This window comes from Astyanax mexicanus, chromosome 16 (assembly GCF_023375975.1).
Source record: "Astyanax mexicanus isolate ESR-SI-001 chromosome 16, AstMex3_surface, whole genome shotgun sequence".
In the NCBI taxonomy this organism is placed as follows: domain Eukaryota; kingdom Metazoa; phylum Chordata; class Actinopteri; order Characiformes; family Acestrorhamphidae; genus Astyanax; species Astyanax mexicanus.
The window spans coordinates 41,651,986-41,669,454 of record NC_064423.1 but is presented as its reverse complement, the minus strand read 5'-3'; the positions used below and the strand labels follow the sequence as shown (position 1 = coordinate 41,669,454).

At 37.3% G+C, this 17,469-nt stretch overlaps 2 protein-coding genes across 5 annotated transcripts in view; both read left to right on the top strand.

Annotated features, from left to right (window-relative positions):
* The window catches only part of dennd2b (DENN domain containing 2B), a 137,681-nt gene that overhangs the window by 80,417 nt on the left and 39,795 nt on the right, over nucleotides 1–17,469 (top strand). For both annotated transcript variants that reach the window (XM_022670121.2, XM_022670120.2), the window contains exons 5-11: nucleotides 1,860–2,005; nucleotides 2,434–2,628; nucleotides 5,134–5,230; nucleotides 5,394–5,438; nucleotides 7,362–7,546; nucleotides 10,424–10,533; nucleotides 13,122–13,191. In XM_022670121.2, the coding sequence (XP_022525842.2) occupies nucleotides 1,860–2,005; nucleotides 2,434–2,628; nucleotides 5,134–5,230; nucleotides 5,394–5,438; nucleotides 7,362–7,546; nucleotides 10,424–10,533; nucleotides 13,122–13,191 (848 nt within the window). The remainder of the gene's footprint in view (nucleotides 1–1,859; nucleotides 2,006–2,433; nucleotides 2,629–5,133; nucleotides 5,231–5,393; nucleotides 5,439–7,361; nucleotides 7,547–10,423; nucleotides 10,534–13,121; nucleotides 13,192–17,469) is intronic.
* Nucleotides 13,198–16,341, top strand: LOC125782179 (golgin subfamily A member 6-like protein 22). 3 transcript variants are annotated; one of them, XM_049465402.1, is made up of 2 exons: nucleotides 13,198–14,824; nucleotides 16,025–16,341. In XM_049465402.1, exon 1 carries the CDS (start codon nucleotides 13,814–13,816, stop codon nucleotides 14,717–14,719), a length of 906 nt encoding a protein of 301 aa, XP_049321359.1. In that variant the 5' UTR covers nucleotides 13,198–13,813; the 3' UTR covers nucleotides 14,720–14,824; nucleotides 16,025–16,341. The 3 variants fall into 3 exon arrangements, with proteins under 3 accessions (XP_049321359.1, XP_049321358.1, XP_049321357.1); XM_049465401.1 differs by lacking the exon at nucleotides 16,025–16,341 and adding an exon at nucleotides 15,313–15,864; XM_049465400.1 differs by lacking the exon at nucleotides 16,025–16,341 and adding an exon at nucleotides 15,243–15,864.

Below are 17,469 nucleotides of genomic sequence, written 5' to 3'. Positions count from 1 at the left end.
GTGTTACGGTGTGTTACGGTGCGTTACGGTGCGTTACGGTGCGTTACGGTGCGTTACGGTGCGTTATAGTGCGTTATGGTGCGTTATGGTGCGTTATGGTGCGTTATGGTGCGTTATGGTGTGTTATGGTGTGTTATGGTGTGTTATAGTGTGTTATGGTGATTAGTGAGATGAGTATGGTGATGGTTCAGGTCTGAATGATCTGGTCTGAACCCCGGCGCTGGTGTTTTGTGCCGGACGCAGTGTGGAGCCGTCAGGATGCCAGCCTGACTCATCTGCTATAAACCCTCTATAGATGCCCAGCTGGATGCCAGTCTCTGCTTCTTTATTTCATTCTGTCCTGCTCTTCTACCCCCGTCTCGCTCCCATACACCCCTAAAATACCATTTTTAATAAAAAATATAAAAAACTTATTAAATATATATTACATATATTAATTCTTCCATTCTCCATTCGCTAATGTTTGAGTTTATTCTAGAGATACACTGAAATGAAAATCTAGTTTGTGGCTGAAACTGAAACCGAACATATAATTAAATCTTATAATAATGTTATAATTATAATGTTGCCCCTTTTTGCCCCAGTGAATTAATTACATAGCATAATGTGTTTTTTTTTCAATATTTTTTCATTATCTCAAAAGACAAAACAATATATTTATCTCAGCAATAGACCTGCTATAGGATTTAACGTACAATATATACAATAGAACAATAGCAGCGAGCTAGCTAACATACTAACATTAATAGCGAGCTAGCTAACATACTAACATTAGCAGCAAGCTAGCTAACGTTACTGAGAAGAGAACTAAGGTTAGCAGAGAGCTAGGGAACAATAGCAACGAGCTAGCTAACATACTAACTTTAGCGGCAAGTTGGCTAATGATACAGAGTAGAGAACTAAGGTTAGCGGAGAGCTAGCTAATGTTACCAGGGAGAGAACTAAGGTTAGCAGAGAGCCGGCTAACATTAGTGAAGAGCTAGAGAACACACTAACTTTAGAGATGAGTTAGCTAATGTTACTGGAGAGAGCTAGCTAACATTAGCAGAGAGCTAGCTAACACTACTGGGGAGAGAACTAACATTAGCGGGAAGCTAGCTAACATGCTAACATACTAACAAATGATAACAAATAGGAAACAATAAGTTTTGATTTCCAATACAATACAATACAACTATTTTCTACCAAATAAATTATGACTACAATTCTGGGTTTTAAAATCTGTTTATCGAAGTCTTAAAAAGCAACAATTTGACTTTTAAAATGGAGCAAGAACCCTGTCTTTAAGAAAATGATGAGCAAGTGACACTCTGATTGGTTTATTTCACGTTACGCCCAAAATTAACCCCACCCATGATTAATTAAGAGAACTGGTACATGGCTTTGCATTGCGTTTTGAGTCGCGTTAGGTGTACTTTTCCCGTCATTACGATAGCAAAGACATACTTTTTTCTGTGTTTTTTTGGGTAATGATAACAATTGTTTTGCTCTTTTAAAGGGTGCCATTGCTTTATGTTATGTTATTATTAAGTGACATAAAATGACAACTAATGGAAACAGACATTTCTTAACATGGTTTATCACAATTATTTCTTAGACAATATATCGTCTAAAAGAAAAGAATGTTATTGTGAAAGGCCTATTCAGCAGCGCTATTCTGAGCATACATTTACCTCAGTAGTGCTACTCAAGTCACATGTGTGGGGAAATTTACACACAAAGAAAGGCAGACTCAGCTAACGTTATTATTCTAGTCCTGTACAGCTCATTCATACCATTTATCTCTCTCTCTTTCTCTCTCTTTTTCTTTCTTTCTCTCTCTCTCTCTTTCTCTCTCTTGCTCTCTCTCTCTCTCTCAGAGTCTATGAAGGAGAATCCGTACGAGGACGTGGATCTGAAGGGGAGGGGCGCTGGCCGTAAGTCCCGGCTGTTACCTGATAGGTCCAACGACTCCCTCAACAGGATGTGGACCTCCCAAGACAGCAAGTGCACTTCACCTCCCCAGGTAATTCCACTTCATAAAGCAGCTCTATGAAACAGTGATCGTTATGAAATATTTATAAAAATAATAAACATTATTTGGTCTCATTCCACTAAAATCCGCTTGTTCTGAGTTGTTTATGATGCTGCACATGAAACTCTTCCTCTTCCTCATTGTCTGCTCTGTTTACAGAGCTAGTTAGCGTTAGCTATTTGGTGTAAGTAACTATAGGTTTAAATAGGATCTCCGGTTGATTATGCGTTTTACCGAGACCTTATAATATAATATAAACAAGGGAAGCACGGTTTGACAGGGCTTTTTTTTAGCATGTTGGGAAATTCTATACTATGGTAAACTCTACACTGCTCTGGAGATGATGGTCTATATCTCTATATCTGTATGATGTAATGCACCATACCTGAATGTAATTGTTTCTCCTTTTTTGCCTCCAGCTCCCGTCTAAACCCAGCAGCCAATCACTGCGTCTCTCCGGCCCGGCCGACAGGAAGAGCCACCGCTTGTCCCGCCTCTCTAAGAGGCACAGTCACGACGACATGCTGCTGATGCCCCAGCTGGGCGTGCTGGACCACAGCCTGAGCACCGCCAGCGATACCCTGGCCTCCCGCAGACACAGGCGGGTACCCAAGGTATGCATGCCCAGTACACTGGCTCAGGAACCGGGGGGGGATGGGTGGCATTTGATAGCGCAGAAAAAGCTGAAATTGTTTTAAAATAAACCCGAAATCTGCACCCCCGCCATGAAAAGCACCCTCTCTCTGCAGCACGTTTCTAATTAAAGTTTAGAAACTTTACAACTTTATCAAGAAGACGGTGCATACGTGCTGCAGAGAGGGGGTGCTTTTCATGGCGGGGTGCAGATTTAGGTACTACTATGATGCTGTGTTAATTTTTTGACAGATGATTTTGATTTAGTTTTAGTCCCAGTCTTTTGACTAAAATGTATAATAGTTTTAGTCACGTTTTAGTCTTCTGGTTAATATTAGTTTTAGTCTCGTTTTAATCGACGAAAATAAACAACATTTCAGTCTAGTTTTAGTCTAATGAATTTCATTCATTTAAGAAGTGTGTATTATGTATTTATGTTTTAAGTTTTAAGAGTTCAGAAATAATCAATATTTGGTGGAATAACCCTGGTGTTTTTTAATCACAGTTTTTGTCATGCATCTTGGCATCATGTTCTCCTCCACCACCAGTCTTACACACTGCTTTTGGATAACTTTATGCTGCTTTACTCCTGGTGTAAAAATTCAAGCAGTTCAGTTTGGTGGTTTGATGGTTTGTGATCATCCATCTTCCTCTTGATTATATTCCAGAGGTTTTCAATTTGGTAAAATTAAAGAAGTTCATTTTTAAGTAGTTTTGTATTTTTTTCTAATGGAGTTTAGAAGAAATGTACAGTTCCACACTTTCCTGACTGTAAGCAGTTAATACAGTGTTATAATAGAGTAATAATTGAGTTAATGTGTATCAGGGCTGTGTGGTATTTGGTGGGAGCAGATGTTTCGGGGGGGGTGATGCTCTTTTTCTGGCAGGGCTCGTTTTAATGCTCATAAATATTAGCTGTGAGGTAAAAAAGGAAGAGAAAAACATGGAACTCATTACTCAGGTTCACATGAGCGCTCGGTACTCGAGCCCTCGGGCCCGGAGGATAGAGTTTCACTGTTTTTCCTGAGCTCCAGTAGCTGCAGTTATAATCAGCACAGTGTGCTCTGCATTATAAAGTTATAAACAGTCTTATATAATAAAATATACACATAAGGAATCATGTAGTAACTTAAAAACAGTGTTAAACAAACCAAAATACTCTGAAATAATCTTATCTGGGGAGCTGTTTGTTAACTTGCGATTTGTTTCTGAGGCTGGAAATTCTAATGAACTTATCCTGTACAACAGAGGAAACTCTCGCTCTTCCTTTCTTTCCTGGGGTGGTCCTGATGAGTGCCAGTTCCATCATAATAATATTTTTGATTGTCTTTTTTGCGACTGCACTTGAGGATAATTTCTTCAATGTAGCTTAGTGTGTAGCTCCTGTATCTTAGTGGATTAGCTGCAATAGCTAACCGGCGACGCTAACTGTATTTCTGAGCTGAATTAATCACTGTTTTTTTTTTTAATATCAAATTGATTTCCTAGTGCTTGTTAGTGCTTGTTATATATATATTGTGAGTTTTTAGTTGGTCTAAAATGTTTAAGAAGCACTGTTCTACTGGACAAAAGCGAAAAATTGTTCCTTTTTTGACTGATTTTAGATGAAGTTAGATTGATTTTTTAACAGTACGTTGTTCAACATCACAATAATATTTCTTTTTGGAAATAAATTTTATTCAGTTTTCAAGCAAGAAAAAAAATTAAAAAATGACCAGACGAGACCAGCTACAAGATACAAATCAAAAGGTACAAAAAATGGTACCACTTTAAAATAAGACTATCTTTATAAAGGGTTTATAAATGGTTTACAGTTAGTTTATTAATGGTTACTAATTAGGTTGTAAATGCCTTATAAATAATTAATAATCAATTATAACACATACGTAGAAAGGGCAACAATGACCTGCTGTTTGCCAAATAGTGAACCCACAGCCGTCTATATATAGTTATAGCTGATTATAATGATTTTTAAGGCATTTACAACCTAATTAGTAACCATTAATAAACTAATTGTAAACCATTTATAAACCCTTTATAAAGGTAGTCTTATTTTAAAGTGGTACCCAACAAATATATATATATATAAAGAGAGAAAAAACCCACAAGCAACAAAAATTATAATAATAAAATGAAATAAAAATATGCTTTTTAATATGCTTTTGGTTTACAATCATATTTTACACATAGCATCAATTACATTCTGTCTATCCACATCTTCAGTCACACAGCTATTATAAATATGTGCTCCCGATTACTGAATATATAAATTCTTTTACCCAATATTTGACAAAAAAATGAGTTTTACAGCAGTCTTTTTCTTTTACTATGCCTACAAAAGGATGGAGCCACTACAACATATTTTACACTCTTAAATATAATCTCCTTTATACTGTCAGCAAAGAAATTCAGCACTGAGGACCAAATCTTATCGTAATGGGCGTCCACAATAATAATATATATTTTTTAAATATTTTTCTCGTCAGGTGGTGCAAAGAATAAACTCTATCTACTGTACGAAACGAGGCAAGAAGAGGCTAAAGAAACTTTCACTGACCAACATAGAGACTGCTTCTCTCAGAGGTACATATATATTTATATATATATATATATAAATATATTTACTCTATTATAATTTATATTGACCTTATAAAAAGAAGTGCCCCTGGGGTCAGTCCTGGGCCCGAGCTAAATTTAGCTGATTTGCCCTTTAACACCAAACAAATTCTTTTTTTTCTGTTTGCAGACGACAACAGCGAGAGCGAGAGCGACTCTGATGATCGGTTTAAAGGTAAGAGTTTTGATCCTCAGCTGGAGGTTAGTTTTTTTTTTTAGTGTTTTTTATTCTGCAGATGTTAAATACTTTATTTTCCTCAGAGCGTCCAACTGTACACAACACGGACTGAACACATCTCAAAATAGAGCTTAGATCAGGCTCACAAACATCCAGTCCGACCCATAAACTGTCATTATGAGCCCGAGCCAGATTTAAACCAGACATTATTTTAGTAAGTAGAGCGTTAAAACTGAGCTAAAAACATTTACGGGCTGTTTAAATGAGCAAAATCTGTTAAGAATGATGTTATTCTGAATGAAAGTATAGACCAATGATTTAAGAAAAAACGTTTATTAATAACTGATCTCCCTTAATCTACGCTAATATAATTAACATTGTCTAAGAAATAAAAATACTTTCAGAACAAACAAATATTTTTAACATATAGCCTTTAGCAAAAAAACACAAAAAAACATTAATAAGGCTATGCATCACACACTCATTAAACCAAAATAGACCATGAACTATAACATCATCGAGGATAATTAAGGTGTGTGAATGAGATAATTAAGTCATGATCATGACTTATCAAGGCATGGGAACGAGATCCTAAAATGTGGCCACGACTTATCAAGGCAGGGGTATAAGATCCTAACGTGTGGGAACAAGATAGTTAAGGCATGTGAATGAGATAAATAAGTGGAACGTGATAATTAAGGCATGTGAATGAGATAATACAGCAATTAAGGCATAGCCACTACTTATTAAGTTAAGGTGTGGGAACAACTTACTACTATACTAATGCGTGGGAATGAGATAATTAAGGCATTTGAATGAGAAAATAAGTTGTGGCCACAACTTATTAAGGCATGGGAATAAGGTCCTAATATGTGGGAACGAGATAATTAAGGCATGTGAATGAGGTAAATAAGTGGAACAAGATAATAAGTCGTGGCCACGAGATAACATAACATAAACATAAACAGGACTTATTAAGGCATGAGAATGAGATCCTAATGTGTGGGAACAAGATAATTAAGGCATAGCCACTACTTATTAAGTTAAGGTGTGGGAACAGGATACTAATGCGTGGGAACAAGATAATTAAGGCATCTGAATGAGATAATAAGTCGTGGCCACAACTTATTAAGGCATAGGATAAGATTCTAATGAGTGGGAATGAGATGGCCGTAGCCAGAGAATAATAAATCTTGCTTTTCTGTAAATAAATTTGAATGAAGAAACTGATTATTACATTAATATGGAGGACCAAAAATGACATAAGTATAAATAAATAAATGCACATATACATTTAGAAATAGATAAATATATAAATCAATAAATAAATGTTGAAATAAATAAATAAATAAATATGTAAATAAATGCATATATAAATGAATAAATATGAAAAAGAAGGATTGGTTGCGGCCCGCGAGCGAGGATAGGACCGCCTACTAATTACCATACAAATGCAGAAATACAGAAATAAAGAAATGTTGAAATAAAGGAATGAATGAATAAATAAATGTTGAAATAAATAAATAAATGCACATATAAATGAATAAATAAATAAATAAATATATATTAATTAATTTATTTACTTATACAATTATTTATGCGTGCAATTACTTATTTATAAATGTATTTATTTTTTCATTTATATGTGCATTTATTTATATATTTATTTATTTATTTATTTCAACATTTATTTATTTATTTATTTATTTATTTCTACATTTATGCGTGCATTTATTTTTTTATACTTATGTCATTTTTGGTCCTCCATACATGAAAGCTCCTTTAATCTAAGAATAATCTTTAGTAAGAAAATAAAGAGTGAACTGGTTTTTATTTTATTTTTATCTCTAAATGAATGATGGTGATATAGTCGATTGCAGTGATTTAGTAATTTTTAAATTATTTTTTTAATTTAATCAGCTCACACCCAGAGGCTGCTGAAGCTACAGTCCATCCTACGGCGAGCGCCGAGCTACCGGACGCTGGAGCTACAGCTCCTCGAGTGGCAGGAGCGGGAACTGTTCGAGTATTTCGTGGTGGTGTCGCTGAAGAAGAAACCCACCAAGAACTCGTACGCCCCCGAGGTCACCTACCAGTTCCCCAAGGTAATCCAGTCCTCCTCTTCTTTACTGCTGAAACTGAGACTCAGTCCTTAATCACGTTAATCTAAAGAGCTAAAGGCTAAAGCTGCTGTTTCCATGTGGGTCAGACAGACGTCTTCCTGTAGCAGTTTTTTTTCTCCAGTTTCTAAGAGTCTTTATTTGAAGGTGTAGGAAACAGTACTCACCGCTCTCTGACTTCATCTGTAATTTCTCTAAAGAAAAGAAAGAACTTCTACTTTTATTAGATACAGATTGTTAGACACTGCTGCTTCTCCAGCATCAGCAGCCGGAGTCCGAGAGAGAGAGAGAGAGAGAGAGAGAGAGAGAGAGAGTACAGTAGGTCATGCTGCTTCTCCAGCATCAGCAGCCAGAGTCTGAGAGAGAGAGAGAGAGAGAGAGAGTACAGTAGGTTGTGCTATTTCTCCAGCATCAGCAGCCAGAGTCTGAGAGAGAGAGAGACAGAGAGAGAGAGAGAGAGAGAGAGAGAGTACAGTAGGTTGTGCTATTTCTCCAGCATCAGCAGCCAGAGTCAGAGATAGAGAGAGAGAGTACAGTAGGTTGTGCTATTTCTCCAGCATCAGCAGCCGGAGTCTGAGAGAGAGAGAGAGTAAAGTAGGTCATGCTGCTTTTCCAGCATCAGCAGCCAAAGTCCGAGAGAAATAGAGTGCACTCAAAGTTGTGCAAACAGGGGGTACGTTTTAGAAAGTTTAGGGCAATAAATAAAATAGATATAAAAATATCCATATTTGACGTCACGTGTCGATACAATGAAACGATACAATGTGATTGATGTTGGTATATATATATATGAATGTGGTATATTTAATTATCTTAGGCTGTTCTGTTTGTTTTTGCATGAATGCCATTGGCTCAGATTTACAGATATGCCGTATTTTGGCTTTTCCTCGTATCTGTAACAGTATAAAAGACTTATTATTGACACCGAGCGCTGTTGCCAGGAGACCGTTGCCCCTGCCAACAATTGTTTAGTTATTCTGAAATGTGGATTTAATTCGCTTAGATACGGTTGGGTGACGGCGTCCTCTCGATAAACAGAAAATATGTTGGCTGTGAGCCAGAACGAGGGTCGACCCTGCTGACGTCACCGTCCTGAATTGGAATAGCGGGGCACTGGGGACGGAGGGGACGAGGGGGACGGAGGGGACAGAGGGGACGGGGGGGTGACCCAGTGTGGGAGATGACCGTTCCAGAAATATTTCACATAGCAGAGCTGAGGGGCTGCAGAGGGAGAGCAGAACACTGATTTAGTTTAATAATTTAGTTTTAATTTGTGTCTTCATCTAATGTTTCTATATATATATATATATATATATTTTTTTTTTTACTACATTATAAATTAATAGAGAAGTGATTCAGACTATGAAGGAACACATAATACTCTGATGAACTTATCCTGTGCAATAGAGGAAACTCTTGCTCTTCCTTGCTCTTTCATGGGGCAGTCCTGATGAGTGCCAGTTCCATCATTATAACATTTTTGATGGTCATTTTTACAAATACACTTGAGGATACTTTCAAAAAAATTCTTGAAGCTGACTTTTCAAATTGACTGATCTTTGACATTTATGCCAAGAAGATTTATGATATGATGGGAATAAATAGCATAAGTAAGCAATCATACCATATATACCAAATATATACAGCTCTGGAAAAAAATGATTCAGATTCTGAATCAGTTTCTCTGATTTTGCTATTTATAGGTTTATATTTGAGTAAAATGAACATTGTTGTTTTATTCTATAAACTACAGACAACATTTCTCCCAAATTCCAAATAAAAATATTCTCATTTAGAGCATTTATTTACAGAAAATGAGAAATGACTGAAATAACAAAAAAAAGATGCAGAGCTTTCAGACCTCAAATAATGCAAAGAACACAAGTTCATATTCATAAAGTTTTAAGAGTTCAGAAATAATCAATATTTGGTGGAATAACCCTGGTGGTTTTTAATCACAGATTTTTTTCATGCATCTTGGCATCATGTTCTCCTCCACCAGTCTTACACACTGCTTTTGGATAACTTTATGCTGCTTTACTCCTGGTGTAAAAATTCAAGCAGTTCAGTTTGGTGGTTTGATGGCTTGTGATCATCCATCTTCCTCTTGATTATATTCCAGAGGTTTTTAATTTGGTAAAATCAAAGAAACTTATTTTTACTCATTTGTAATCTTTATATTTAATCTTTTAATTTTTAACTTATCCTGTATAACAGAGGGAATTTTTGCTCTTCCTTTCCTGGGGCGTTCCTGATAAGTGCCAGTTCCATCATTATAACGTTTTTGATGGTAACTTTTGCGGCTGAACTTTCGGAATTCTTGAAGTTGACTTTCGGATTGACTAACCTTTATTTAGTTGAGTAAATAACAGTAATAATGAGTGTGATCACTATTTTGCAAATGTTCAGCTGTTCACTGTTGCCTTTTCTATTTATGTGTTGTTATATATGTATAAGTGCTTATTAATGGGTTTTAAAGTATTTGCTACCTAATCAATAACCATTAACAAAAACCTTTATAAACTATTCATAAACCCTTTATAAAGGTTATAAAGTCAAGTAAATTTAAAAAGCATCAAGGTAGTCGATTAATCAGCGTTCATTTTTATAGCATGCTATTTTTAATGATTAGTTATTTACTTGTTAATAAAACAAAATTAAGAAACTGTTGCTTGACTTTATTTGACTTTAATTTGTTGAATTTGAAGATTGTTTCAATGGTCTACAGTCAATAGAATTAAAATGTTCCTAACTACAATTGACTAACTATAATTTGTGTTGATGCATATTAAAACAGTCCTAGTTTTTTTTATATATTTTCACCTGATATTTGATGTATTTTTGTATTTTGTACTTTTGCAGCTCGAGAGACCGACTAAGCAGATGAGGGAGGCGGAGCAGCGTCTCAAAGCCATCCCACAGTTCTGCTTCCCAGACGCCAAAGACTGGAGCCCTGTGTCTGATTACAGCAGGTATTACCTTTTAACTCTTTATAGGCAAGTTATAAGCAGCTTGATGCTTGATTTAGGGCGTGTCAGTGTGTCTTTGCTATCGTAATGACAGGAAAAGTACACCTTGCACAGCTCGAAATGTTGTGTAAAAGTCATGTACTAATTCTCTTAATTAATGATGGGTGTGGTTAATTTTTGGCGTAACGTGAAATAAACGAATCAGAGTGTCTCTGTTGCTCATCATTTCCTTTAAGAGTAGATCAGGTGAGCTCTGACTTTGGTGGATTGCTATTTTAAGGGTGCAGCTACCTGGACGTGTCCAACAAACTCTTCCCAGCAGAGGAAACTGAGGGGGTGGGGGTGGGGGTGTACGCTTGGCTCGGCACAGTGCCTGTGTTACCGAGATAGCGATGAACGTCTGACTGTTGGCGTCTGTCTAGGTTGTATTCAGTCAGTGGAGCTCCTGTGTTTTCTGTTACCAAGATACACAAAATAAAACTCCAGAAATGTACCTGAACACACCTCCTTTCCAGAACACCACGCCCATCAGTGTAGATATATTTAGAAGCTCTGTAAAAAATAAAGAGAGCACTTCAGTTTCTGAATCAGTTTCTCTGATTTTGCTATTTATAGGTTTATGTTTGAGTAAAATGAACATTGTTGTTTTATTCTATAAACTACAGACAACATTTCTCCCAAATTCCAAATAAAAATATTCTCATTTAGAGCGTTTATTTACAGAAAATGAGAAGTGGCTGAAATAACAAAAAAGACGCAGAACTTTCAGACCTCAAATAATGCAAAGAAAACAAGTTCATATTCATAAAGATTATTTAAGAGTTCAGAAATAATCAATATTTGTTGGAATAACCCTGGTTGGTTTTTAATCACAGTTTTTTTCATGCATCTTGTCATCATGTTCTCCTCCACCAGTCTTACACACTGCTTTTGGATAACTTTATGCTGCTTTACTCCTGGTGTAAAAATTCAAGCAGTTCAATTTGGTGGTTTGATGGTTTGTGATCATCCATCTTCCTCTTGATTATATTCCAGAGGTTTTTAATTTGGTAAAAATCAAAGAAACTCATCATTTTTAACTGCTCTCTTATATTATTTCCAGAGCTGTATGTGTATATATGTATGTATTTGTATTATAAGATAAACAAACCATGGTCACATCTTTAGACATTTTAGTGCCACAGCCAATTGAACAATTTAAATGTTTAAACAATTGCAAAAATACATTTAATTTTTATGTTTTTTTACATTACATTTGGCCTAAAATTTGGTTTAAAATGCTTATATGTGATTGACTCCATCACTGAAGGGTTTTCAGCTTCTGCTCGACTGCATCTCCTCCATAAGCACAGTCATGGTTTGAGGGTTGAGAGCTATTATGGTCTTTAAATGTCTTTACTGTGTGTTTATTCAGAAATTATACTCCAGGCTTTCTGTTTAATTACAGTTCTTAAACAGCTGGAGGTTTTTTCACCCCATTCATAATAATTCATATTGAACCTTTAAACGCTTTTTTTAGGGAGCGTATCCTTATAAAAACTAATGACATGTAGCCTCAGAATTCAAACAGTATGAAAAGTAGTACAGTACTGTGTGTAGGACTGATTTAATGAGACATTAATAGACAGAAGTGATAATAATATATATATATATATATAATAATACTGAATATATACTACCGTTGATGTGTGGGGACTTGTTTGGTTATTCAAGAGGAAGATGAATGATCACAAGCCATGAAACCAAACTGAACTGCTTAAATTTTAATTTTTGCACCAGGAGTAAAGCAGCATAAAGTTATCCAAAAGCAGTGTGTAAGACTGGTGGAGGAGAACATGATGCCAAGATGCATAAAAAAATGTAATTAAAACCAACCAGGATTATTCCACCAAATATTGATTATTTCTGAACTCTTAAAACTTTATGAATATGAACTTGTTTTCTTTGCATTATTTGAGGTCTTTTTTGTTATTTCAGACATTTCTCATTTTCTGTAAATAAATGCTCTAAATGAGAATATTTTTATTTGGAATTTGGGAGAAATGTTGTCTGTAGTTTATAGAATAAAACAACAATGTTCATTTTACTCAAACATAAACCTATAAATAGCAAAACCAGAGAAACTGATTCAGAATCTGAAGTGATCGAGACTGAATTTCATCATTTTTTGTATGGAAATTATCTGTGGTGTAGCTAAGCTACATTACGCACTGGCACTGCCAGGCTGCAGTAGTCTAAACCAGCAGCTCAGTTTCCTCTGCTGAGAAGAGTTTGTTGAACACGTCCAGGTAGCTGCACCGTTACAATAGCAATCCAACAAAGTCAGAGCTCACCTGATCTACTCTTAAAGAGAATGATGAGAAAGAGACACTCTGATTGGTTTATTTCACGTTACATGTATAGAGAGATCAGATTGAAGGTAAATCCGCTGATATTAATGTTTTTGTAACATTTATCAAGTGAGGACCCTTAAGAACTATGTCTCGTTTTTCACCCGTATACAGGATATAGTATATGTATAGTAAGAGATATAGTATGTATGCAGTAACTGAGTGTGGATGTGATCTGTGTTTATTCTGATTATGATGCAGTGAAACTTTCTCCTTCATGCTGACCGGAGAAGACGGGAGCCGGAGGTTCGGCTACTGCAGACGACTACTAGTGAGTCCTGAGAGAGAGAAAGAGAGAGAGAGAGAATGTGTGTGTGAGAATGAGAGAAAGTGTAAGAGAGAACAACAGAGAATGTGAGAAAGAGAGAGAGAGCAATTGTGAGAAAAAGAATGTGTAAGACTGTGTGTGAAAGTGAGAGAAAGAGCAAGAGAGAGAGAAAATGTGAGAGAGAGCGCGAGAGCATCTTTGTAAAAAATGTTCGGGAAAAGACATGGAAATGCCTCGGGAAGAGGCATGGAAAAGACATTGAAAATCATCACATAAAAGACATGGAAAAGTTTTAGGAAAAGGCTTGGAAAAGGCTTGGAATAGTTTTGGGAAAAGGCTCAGGAAAAGGCTTGGAAAAGTTTTGGGAAAAGGCATGGAAAAGACATGAAAAATCATTATGGAAAAGACAAGGAAAAAGCATGAAAAAATCATGGTAAAGGCACCGGAAAGGGCTCTGAAAAAGGCATGGAAAAGACATGGAAAAAGCATGCTAAAGTCTCTGGAAAATACATGGAAAATACATGGAAAAGACATGGACAGTCATCATGGAAAAGACATGGAAAAGCCTCAGGAAATGACATGGAAAAGCCTCTGGAAATGACATGGAAAAGCCTCTGGAAAAGACATGAAAAAGCCTCGGGAAAAGACATGGAAAAGGCTCAGGAAAAGACATGGAAAAGGCTCAGGAAAAGACATGGAAAAGGCTCAGGAGAAGACAAGGAAAAGCCTCTGGAAAAGGCTTGGGAAAGCCTCGGGAAAAGACATGGAAAAGGCTCAGGAAAAGACATGGAAAAGCCTCTGGAATAGGCTTGGGAAAACCTTGGGAAAAGACATGAAAAAAGGCTTGGGAAATGACATGGAAAAGCCTCTGGAAATGACATGGAAAAGACATGAAAAAGCCTCGGGAAAAGACATGGAAAAGGCTCAGGAGAAGACATGGAAAAGCCTCTGGGAAAGGCTCGAGAAAAGGCATGGAAAAGCCTCTGGAAAAGGCTTGGGAAAGGCTCAGGAAAAGACATGGAAAAGCCTCTGGAAAAGGCTTGGGAAAGGCTCGGGAAAAGACATGGAAAAGCCTCAGGAAAAGACATGGAAAAGCCTCAGGAAAAGACATGGAAAAGGCTCGGGAAATGACATGGAGAAGCCTCTGGAAAAGGCTCGGGAAAAGACATGGAAAAGCCTCTGGAAAAGACATGGAAAAGGCTCGGGAAAAGACATGGAAAAGCCTCAGGAAAAGACATGGAAAAGCCTCAGGAAAAGACATGGAAAAGGCTTGGGAAAAGACATGGAAAAGCCTCTGGAAAAGGCTCGGGAAAAGACATGGAAAAGCCTCTGGAAAAGACATGTAAAAGGCTCAGGAAAAAGCATGCTAAAGCCTCGGGAAAAGACATGGAAAAAGCATGCTAAAGTCTCTGGAAAATACATGGAAAAGACAAGGAAAATCATTATGGAAATGACATGGAAAAGCCTCTGGAAAATGCTTGGGAAAGACTCTGAAAAAGGCATGAAAAAGAAATGGAAAAAGCATGGATAAGACATGGAAAGTCATGGAAAAGTAATGGGGAAAATACATTCAAAAATACAATCTAAGTGCCCAAATCACTGCATGGACCCGGAGGCTCCTGACTGTGTTTGTTAGGTTGTGTTTGTGAGGTTGTGTTTGTGAGGTTGTGTTTGTGAGGTTGTGTTTGTGAGGTTGTGTTTGTGAGGTTGTGTTTGTGAGGTTGTGTTTGTTAGGTTGTGTTTGTGAGGTTGTGTTTGTTAGGTTGTGTTTGTTAGGTTGTGTTGGTGAGGTTGTGTTGGTGAGGTTGTGTTTGTTAGGTTGTGTTTGTGAGGTTGTGTTTGTGAGGTTGTGTTTGTGAGGTTGTTTGTGAGGTTGTGTTTGTTAGGTTGTGTTTGTGAGGTTGTGTTTGTGAGGTTGTGTTTGTTAGGTTGTGTTTGCTAGGTTGTGTTTGTTAGGTTGTGTTTGTGAGGTTGTGTTTGTGAGGTTGTGTTTGTGAGGTTGTGTTTGTTAGGTTGTGTTTGTTAGGTTGTGTTTGTGAGGTTGTGTTTGTGAGGTTGTGTTTGTTAGGTTGTGTTTGTTAGGTTGTGTTTGTGAGGTTGTGTTTGTTAGGTTGTGTTTGTGAGGTTGTGTTTGTTAGGTTGTGTTTGTTAGGTTGTGTTTGTGAGGTTGTGTTTGTTAGGTTGTGTTTGTGAGGTTGTGTTTGTGAGGTTGTGTTTGTTAGGTTGTGTTTGTGAGGTTGTGTTTGTGAGGTTGTGTTTGTGAGGTTGTGTTTGTTAGGTTGTGTTTGTTAGGTTGTGTTTGTGAGGTTGTGTTTGTTAGGTTGTGTTTGTTAGGTTGTGTTTGTTAGGTTGTGTTTGTGAGGTTGTGTTTGTGAGGTTGTGTTTGTTAGGTTGTGTTTGTTAGGTTGTGTTTGTGAAGTTGTGTTTGTTAGGTTGTGTTTGTTAGGTTGTGTTTGTGAGGTTGTGTTTGTGAGGTTGTGTTTGTGAGGTTGTGTTTGTGAGGTTGTGTTTGTGAGGTTGTGTTTGTTAGGTTGTGTTTGTTAGTTTGTGTTTGTGAGGTTGTGTTTGTGAGGTTGTGTTTGTTAGGTTGTGTTGGTGAGGTTGTGTTTGTGAGGTTGTGTTTGTGAGGTTGTGTTTGTGAGGTTGTGTTTGTGAGGTTGTGTTTGTGAGGTTGTTTGTGAGGTTGTGTTTGTGAGGTTGTGTTTGTGAGGTTGTGTTTGTGAGGTTGTGTTTGTGAGGTTGTGTTTGTGAGGTTGTGTTTGTTGGGTTGTGTTTGCTAGGTTGTGTTTGTGAGGTTGTGTTTGTTAGGTTGTGTTTGTGAGGTTGTGTTTGTTAGGTTGTGTTTGTTAGGTTGTGTTTGTTAGGTTGTGTTTGTTAGGTTGTGTTTGTGAGGTTGTGTTTGTGAGGTTGTGTTTGTTAGGTTGTGTTTGTTAGGTTGTGTTTGTTAGGTTGTGTTTGTGAGGTTGTGTTTGTGAGGTTGTGTTTGTGAGGTTGTGTTTGTTAGGTTGTGTTTGTGAGGCTGTGTTTGCGAGGCTGTGTTTGCGAGGTTGTGTTTGTTAGGTTGTGTTTGTGAGGTTGTGTTTGTGAGGTTGTGTTTGTGAGGTTGTGTTTGTTAGGTTGTGTTTGTGAGGTTGTGTTTGTGAGGTTGTTTGTTAGGTTGTGTTTGTGAGGTTGTGTTTGTGAGGTTGTGTTTGTGAGGTTGTGTTTGTGAGGTTGTGTTTGTTAGGTTGTGTTTGTTAGGTTGTGTTTGTGAGGTTGTGTTTGTGAGGTTGTGTTTGTTAGGTTGTGTTTGTTAGGTTGTGTTTGTGAGGTTGTGTTTGTTAGGTTGTGTTTGTGAGGTTGTGTTTGTGAGGTTGTTTGTTAGGTTGTGTTTGTTAGGTTGTGTTTGTGAGGTTGTGTTTGTGAGGTTGTGTTTGTTAGGTTGTGTTTGTGAGGTTGTGTTTGTGAGGTTGTGTTTGTTAGGTTGTGTTTGTTAGGTTGTGTTTGTGAGGTTGTGTTTGTGAGGTTGTGTTTGTGAGGTTGTGTTTGTGATTTTGTGTTTGTTAGGTTGTGTTTGTGAGGTTGTGTTTGTGAGGTTGTGTTTGTTAGGTTGTGTTTGTGAGGTTGTGTTTGTGAGGTTGTGTTTGTTAGGTTGTGTTTGTTAGGTTGTGTTTGTTAGGTTGTGTTTGTTAGGTTGTGTTTGTGAGGTTGTGTTTGTGAGGTTGTGTTTGTGAGGTTGTGTTTGTGAGGTTGTGTTTGTGAGGTTGTGTTTGTTAGGTTGTGTTTGTGAGGTTGTGTTTGTGAGGTTGTGTTTGTTAGGTTGTGTTTGCGAGGTTGTGTTTGCGAGGTTGTGTTTGCGAGGTTGTGTTTGCGAGGTTGTGTTTGCGAGGTTGTGTTTGTGAGGTTGTGTTTGTTAGGTTGTGTTTGCGAGGTTGTGTTTGCGAGGTTGTGTTTGCGAGGTTGTGTTTGCGAGGTTGTGTTTGCGAGGTTGTGTTTGTTAGGTTGTGTTTGCGAGGTTGTGTTTGCGAGGTTGTGTTTGCGAGGTTGTGTTTGTTGGGTTTAGGGTTTCTGTTCTGCTGAATGACGTGTGAGTAATGTATATAAGGCCCTGGTCACTGTAATTACAGGGTGAACCTGGTACTGAGGGTTAAACAGCGCCGGCTCGGCCCGTATCTCAGCCACATCACTGCTGTTCGGCCCGTATCTTCCTCTTTCTTTGTTTTTTGCTGAAAAAAGGAGCAGCTGCTCATAAACACTGCCTGAGTTTAATGGGCTTTTCTCAGGAGAAGAACTGAAAGAGAG